Below are 8,017 nucleotides of genomic sequence, written 5' to 3' on the forward strand. Positions count from 1 at the left end.
AATATAAAATATAAGACTTTCGGATCGGATATCCAACAATTCGACAAACCAAATCCAATATCCAATCTAAAATCCAAAAATTTTAAAAATTAAATCCAAAATCCAATCCGTAATCTGAAAATCCAAACCAAAAATCCAAAAAATTCGGATTTCAATCTGGATTTTGGATTTGCCCAAACTATGCCCACCCTAATTGTTGTCCCAATAGCTTGAACCTCCTAATTCTATACCCTGAAAAAGAAACTAACTTTACCTTGAACAAGACAAGCTATGGATTTCATTAAAAGCAGCATCATTGATTTCTACAATAAGTCATTGCTATTTCCCTTGGAAGATTGGACAAAGCAATACAGTACTTAAATGGTCAGTAGGGTACAACAGACCGAGTTTCCAATCCCCAGAGGCAATGATACATAACCAACAGCAGACATTAATGGAGACCTCAAGGCCAATCTGATTTCTTCTTTAATTACTTTCTCATATAACACAAATTTACAGTCACAGGAGACTCTCTAGGATGATGGATATTTGTTTATGTACAAAAAACTTCATCATCTCTTCTTTTTGTCTTCTTTGGCTCTTTCAAGAACTACAGGAGCTGCCGGGATACTGAACCACCACTCCCTTAGTCTCCTACTCCATCTTTCTGTGCTTGCTTTCCGAAGAGGTGAGTATCTTGTGAAGAGTTCCAGGAAACTCATAAGGATTATGTATCTCGAAGGTACGAATGCCAAAACTAGTGCCGAGACCAAAAGAGCACCCACTAACTTCTCGCTTGCCTGAAGAATAACAGGGATAAGATGTAGGTTCAATTAAATTATCTACATCCAAATAACAATGGGATTACCATTAATCACAGTTAAGCAAAGACATATTATTTAAACTCCTATCACAAGATCAACTCTGTTATGCGAAGGAATCATCCAGGATGCATCGGCACAGCAGCAAACCGAAGTTTTCAGATAAAGGAGTTTTCAACTTCTAGTTAACTAGCAACTTGACTAATAAGATTGCTCGTCATAGAAGGAAAGAGCTAAAATTCGCACAAACCTGTGGGAAGATGGACAAAAGTAAAGCGCGGAACTTGAGAAGAACGATGTTTCCGTCCTGGATCACTTCTTCAGCTTGAGATATTGCAGTTTGAACAGCCAAAAGTTGCTCCATGGCATTCATTGGAGGTGGAGTTATTACTTTTAGTTCATCAACTGTCTTGCCTTGACTAAAACAGCGAGTAATTACCAAAAAGACAGCAAAAAAGGTGAGCAATAGTGCAAAGCCGTAGCACAGCCATCCCCTGCAACCAACAAAAAGAGAAAGAAAGAGGTGGGCATCAGTGAAATTTTTTCAACCACCACATTATCAAGAAATTTCATCCATGCAAGGGAATGTACATGGAAAAACAAAATCCAGAGCATCAAAAGGCAGGTCAACAGAAACTATCAGACCGCCTTTTAGTTGGAAATGCCACAAATTAAGGAGAAAGAGAAATAAATTATGAGAACCAAGGTGTTTCTTAGGACTTTAAAAGACTGAATAACTAAAGTATCTAGTAGGACAGAAAGAAACTTGATAAGCCATAAAATCCCGAGCATTCAGTTTCCTCTGTTCACGGGCTAATATACAGATGATCCAGATAGGCTTTGATCCTTTCCCATATAAACCCATGTCACAAGTATTTTATCGATAGGTGGGATTCACATACTTGATGAAAGCAATAACAATTAAATAACTGTTACATGATAGCGGCAATGATGAAGAAAGAATTAAAAGATCATTTTTCATTTCACTTGTATTTTTTATGTATACTACCATGTTGTATACTAGTTGGCAAATTTCTGTGGGTAACTAGGGTCGAGTAAATGAACAACTTGCACATGCTTTTGACACCAGCATGGTGGTCAATGGAGGTTAAACCACGTGAAATTAGAGCAATGGAATGCAATTGAACCTTTTTATTTTTTGGGAGTAAACACAGGGATGTAACTGATGTGAATCTGTTTTTTTGGTTCCCCGAGTTTTGCATAGGAGCCGCCAACACTTCTGTAATTATGCATCTTCTGGATGCTAGTATTAATAAAAATAACTTTATTTCACCGGAAAAAAAAAAGGAAATTAGAACAATGGTCTCTTCTATTTGAAGGGTAATGGTAAGAAGAATGGTCTTCTAATGACATTCCACCAAAAGAACTCAGACCAAAATGATATCCACTTGAATTTACTTAGCTAAGAAACATAAAACTACAATCTGCACAGAGAACATAATACTCACAGAGACTCCAATAAAAACCCCAAAAGTGCAACTTTCAAATTTGGAGAAGGTAAAATTTGCATCCACTCCCCCCCCCCCCCCCCACAGGTGGAAGCACTTCATGGGATAACCCCTTTTGCTGAGAGAGAAAAAAAACTAAATCTGAAGAAGCAATCAGCTATTTAGAGAATACACCAGACAATCGTAGGTTGATGATATAGTGGAGTGCCAGAGAAAATCACATGTATTTAAGTCCTTTTCTTTATGATGGCCCATTACAGAGATATTAGCCAACTACCAACTTACCTGACTATAATGTATGAGAAAACCGAGCAGAAAATCATGGACTTAAAAGGGTCCTCCCAGTAAGCTAGAAGAAGAATCCAATTTCCAAGCTGCATCATAGGAGAGAGCAACTCCTGCAATGAATCTTAAGGATTAGTATGAGAGGTAACTCACGCAGATTAAGATATAGCTCATCAAGAAAGGAAAAAAATTAATTGTAAAGAGACTCCAATGGTTTTATTCCAAAGATTGAGCTATGAGAAGGCGACAGCATAAAATTTTGTAAACGGGAAGACAACAAGCATGTCAAAACTCCCTCCGCTTCAATTTTGTCCATTTGACTCGGCACGGCGTTTAAGAAAAAGAAGAAGACTTTTGAAACTTGTGGTCTTAAAAGCTTAAGTGGTAAAAGCTTTGTGGGGCCATGACATTTGTGTGGTTATAAAAGCTTCTCATTAAGGATAAAATGGGTAAAATGAAGAGTTTAAAGTTGAATTATTTCCAACTGTAGAAATGTGTCATTTTTTATTAGAACGAACTAATAAGGAAAATGTGTCATCTCAATTGAAACAGAGGGAGTAACAATTAGCAGATCCACTCGCAATGTCTCAATAAAATGGCAAAAGATTGTATTCAATTTATCCTCTTCGACCTTTCTATTTATTTCGAAGCCACTGTAGTTGTTATTAATACCTTCATCACTGCCAAGTTGGTGTCAAGACCATCAACTTTCACTCCATCAACCGTAGCTTGTGCTTGCACTACTTTTTTATAGTTGCTTCTGGATTCCTTAACTGCTTTTTCCAAGGGAGTCATCTCCCCCACAGCAATTTCACCCACAACAATTCCTGTCTCATTAGGGACATGAGAACTTGTTCCGAAAACAAAACCCAGGTTGGAAGCCAAGGCTGAAGCCGAAATTGAGTACATTCTGTTTTTAGGTTTGGGAGAGTTTGTCCGCGCCGATTCCCTTACAGTTGACCTATTTGCAATTGTTTCTAATATAAGGTCTCCCCCGGGAAGCTGATCACATACATTGAACATAAGAAGATCCTCATAACAAAGTGGTTGTTTAGCGCTCATATCCTTCAGGGCTTGTACTCGCAATATACCAAATATAGCTTTCAGAAGCGCCTCATCACGCTCTATTCCAGTAATCTGGAACATAAGTATGAACTGATGCACATGTAGAACTTCCCGAATAATTGCTAACCAATAGTCACGACGTGTATGTCCTTTAAGCTCAGGAAACTCCATTATAACAGGTTCTGACCTACAATATTTTCAGCAGACCATTAACAAGTTTGCCGGCTGCTTGAACTAGAAAATAGTCTTAATAGAAGAAATACATTAGATTTTGTAGAGAAGTATGACCCACATAGGAGTCATCATGTGTCATGCCTTACAAGGAAACTGATTTATACAAGACTGCTTTATCAAAGAGTCTTGTGCCCCATGGTCCAGTTAGCTCCGGTTTAACAATCTGGTTTAGATCATCTGACAGATCATATATCTTTGCCTTGTCGTAAGACACAACACGAAGTGCCTCAAAGTAGAGAGCATGATCTGTCAAAGTCAGCCGACCTGAAAATTACAAATACATGGCCACAAAATATATCAGAAAAGCTAATAGATGCACGTAATCTGCTCAAATTCCAAGTCTGATATCATTCCTTTCTGCTCCGAAGATAAGAATTTCAAGCAATACAACCATTGCTATCCACAAAAACATACCGGGCCATGCCGAAATTCCCACGTGTTCAAGCACCGGCTGGGTTGTCACAGTGCCATCCAGCTCCAGAATTTTCTCCCCTCTTGCTGCACGTAAGGCAGAAAGATGGGACGACTCAGATTGGGTCTTAAATTTTTTAATAGCCCTGAAAAAGTTCCCAAACAAGCAACATTCTCAACCGAGGATTATGGATGGCCTGCTAATAAGAATGCCATAAAGGAACACTAAAGCAAAGATGCATTCTGAATCACATCACTTCAATTCAAAGTTACTAGAAAGACCACTACTATCACCACTCCAATAAGATTACCTAACAATAATAAACTACAGAGCACCCCAATGCAAGCACACATAGGCTGATACGATAATCTTCCGTGTCAAACCACCCATGCTACTACGTTTCAGACTAGTACTCCTCTCTCAACTGGAGCTTAGGCAAGACATAAATGATAGCAAAAGAAGCTTATAATCTATTATTTAAGCATTCCACTAGACAAAGTGGAAGGAACACAGACAGGGGGGGAGGTCTAATTGGGGTCAATTCTAACCATTGTAAGGGACCTTTCCAACTCAGTCTCTAATGTACTTTATTATACATGGTATATATCTACTTGCTGCACTTAACACCATACCACCGAGGGTAACTGCAGGATGCTCAGAAATTGGCAACATAAATGCAGTTTATATAGTACCTAACGTATGTAGATAAATCATAACGGGGCTAAACAGCATTATGTGATCCCTTGGTTAATTCGAGCACCTATGTTATGTGTTGGGATAAATATAGACGTCTGAGCTATTCGCCTCGATTATATTACCCAGGTTAGACATGAAAATCTATCACTAGAACCTATGATGAAATTTTTGTTTAAAATTTGTTTAAAAAATATTATGATCTGATAAGTCAGTTGGAAGATGAACCACAAACAGAGGCCAGCACAAGCACAAAAATAAATAAAACTCGTAAAGCATTTAACTCAAATTTTTGCAAGTAATAAAGCGCTAAAGTTGGTAGTACCTTTCCAAATTAGTCAGGTACTTATCATAAACTGAGAAAAGAAGTCGACCACCTGTTGACGACGTAAGCACACCGAAAATGCTATCAGTAACTATCACATTGGCAATTATAGGAACTGCTGAAGCAATACGGGAAAAAGCCTCTGAGCCAGCAGTGACATCTTCATCCATCTATAATTAAATGAAATGTCAGATAACAACCCAGATGAGGGAGAACAACAAACATTGAACTAATGGACCAGGCAAGGATTTCATGAATATTCCGCACTATAAACTAAAGTTCAGTGGTGTTCAACAACTTATGTAACTATAAAACTATTCTGTAGAGTAAAGGAAAACATGGAAAAGTAATCTCATACACTGGCGAAAGGCTGGCTAGAAGCTGCTGGAAACTCCCATGCAACCATCATGTCAAATGTAAGGCGCCGAAACAGTTTGTCGCCTAGGTAACCATTTACTTGTATAGACAAGGCAAGAGCCCTGAAGCAACAGTATTCCAAGAAGTTCCTAGCATACTGAGTATGCTTTATGGAATCAGAAGCCTCTGCATCAAAGTTTTCTTGAAGTTGACTCATGGAAATATCAAGGATTCTGCATACAAAATCAGATTTTGGTTATTCATATCACGAGACATAAAATAGAACACAACAGCCAACTCAATGCTTTTGTTCCTGCTAAATGCATCCATCAGCTCAATTACACTGAATCTGTTAGAAGCAATCAATATCGTTAAAGATTACGAATTGTGTTTGAAAGACAGGAAAGAACAAGAAGCTTACTTTGAGCATTTCCGGATAACGACATTTGCAACAGGAGATAGCTCAGGCAACCAGTTCTTGCCAGTGGATGAAGACCCCATCTCCTCTAAATCTTCATCAAGTGAACTCGGGTTTTTTGTCAACCATTTAAATGACCCATCTTTAACCAGACCCTCCAGCATAGTTCTGGTTTTGCTAACCATAGCCATTTTAAAAAAAACCTCCTTTTTCAGATCATTTACCAATAGAAGGTCACCCACTTAAATGCCTACACAATACATACTACCATCAGGATTTGTCTACAAAATTACTTCATTCACCGTTTGTGGGTACGGAGAATCAAAATATCATAGTTAAAGACTAATTATTGAAACTCTAGCAAGTATTACAGCGATGTGCACCAATTTCTTTGCTATGGGTCGACTCAATTAAGCTAAAGGGTTTAACAGAAACCCTTGACAGATAACCCCCAATAAACATCCAAATTAGTGATAGACAGTTTGAACATCTAGCTGAGTAAGGATCAGATACCTGTAAAAAAATTGCAGCAGTTCTGAAATTAAAAGTCTTAATCAGAAATAAGTCAGTCTACAAATTGGGCTTTGTATTCAGTCCACCGCCTCAAAATATCCTTGTACTTTTGATCATAAGAGATAGCGACAGGAGATAAATGAGTGCGTGTTTTTTTGTAGATGAAAAAAGACAATATCAGTCAGATCGAAAATGGTGTCGTGTTGTGGGAGTTAAAATCTAAGATTAAACAGAGAGCAAAGCAACTGCTATCTATTGTTTGCTACACAGATAAAAGGGAAAGTAATCTGGGACTCTCCACTCTCGAGGAACTTTTCTCTTCACCGCTTTCCCACATTTTCCTCTCTCTCTCTCTTTTTTTTTATTGGATAATATTTGGTGAAAAAAGGTAATTTGGAAATTGATTCAGTTGTTTTCAACATGAATGTCATTTAAGAAAATTAAAGTTTGGTGAGTACAAATTATTATTTCACTTAAACACTACTCAATCCAGTTTTTTAAACTTATATTTTTATTTCATATTAAAGTTAAAATAATTAATCTGATGTAAAATAAATATTTATATTTGATATGCTATGTAAAGAGACTAGTAAATGATGATTGTATTAAATCATATTTTGTGTGACCCTTCTTCGGACTCTATGTAAATGCGAAATGTTTGATAATGTTGATCTACTTATTCACATTTTTTTACTCTTTAAGGAGTAGTATTTTTTATTTTTATTTTGGGATAGAAAAAGATAGTTATAGTATTACTTAGTCAATGTCATGACAAAATGTAAAGTCGTAGCGTACCAGTTGGCCAATATGTATTGTTGAGTCCTCGAATTTGTTGATTTATCACACAGTATTGTACACTCAAATTACTCCTTCCTTCCCAGTTCCCACGGTCTTTCCGAGATTCACTTACATTTCTCGACTTCCACTATGTTATCTTGCAATTTCTTTTGAAAATTATACTCCTACTTCTTAAGGTTTTTTTGGTCTAGTCTTCAGATCTTCCAAGTCATTTTTGTGCTTACTCCATCATTCTTCTCCATATCCTCTCTTCCCAGACTTGGATCCGCACGATGGGAATACTTAAGTTTTTAGCCAAAATTATTAGGTCTACACGAATAGCCTTCAAAGTGGATGGTCTTGAATTTTTGTCTCCCCTTGTCTTATAGGCAAAATTTCAAGTTTAACAAGCGTCTCGCTTGCCCCACATACTTTTAACTTTTGACCTTAAAATTCTACAAACATAAGTACTATCATATTTCTGCAGTTTATTGCTACTTTTGTTTGTCATAGAAATGACATGGGGTGGCCACTTTATACTTCGCTTTTAAATGTATATCCATTTTTTAAATCTAGTGCAAAAGTAGCCGATTGTCGTTAAAATGAAAAAAGGTATTGTCGATTTCTGGAAAAAGGAATCTCATCTTATCACATCCAAAGAATGAGAGA

General features: G+C 37.2%; 1 protein-coding gene across 1 annotated transcript; it reads right to left on the reverse strand.

Annotated features, from left to right (window-relative positions):
- Positions 1–248: 248 nt before the first annotated feature.
- LOC104227426 (uncharacterized) lies at positions 249–6,934 on the reverse strand. The gene is made up of 10 exons (XM_009779671.2): positions 6,572–6,934; positions 6,062–6,308; positions 5,642–5,873; positions 5,284–5,453; positions 4,268–4,410; positions 3,940–4,117; positions 3,227–3,806; positions 2,555–2,667; positions 1,051–1,294; positions 249–779 (listed from the first exon to the last, which is right to left on the reverse strand). Exons 2-10 carry the CDS (start codon positions 6,247–6,249, stop codon positions 552–554), a joined length of 2,076 nt encoding a protein of 691 aa, XP_009777973.1. The 5' UTR covers positions 6,250–6,308; positions 6,572–6,934; the 3' UTR covers positions 249–551.
- Positions 6,935–8,017: the final 1,083 nt, after the last annotated feature.

Source organism: Nicotiana sylvestris, chromosome 3 (genome assembly GCF_000393655.2).
Source record: "Nicotiana sylvestris chromosome 3, ASM39365v2, whole genome shotgun sequence".
Classification (NCBI taxonomy): domain Eukaryota; kingdom Viridiplantae; phylum Streptophyta; class Magnoliopsida; order Solanales; family Solanaceae; genus Nicotiana; species Nicotiana sylvestris.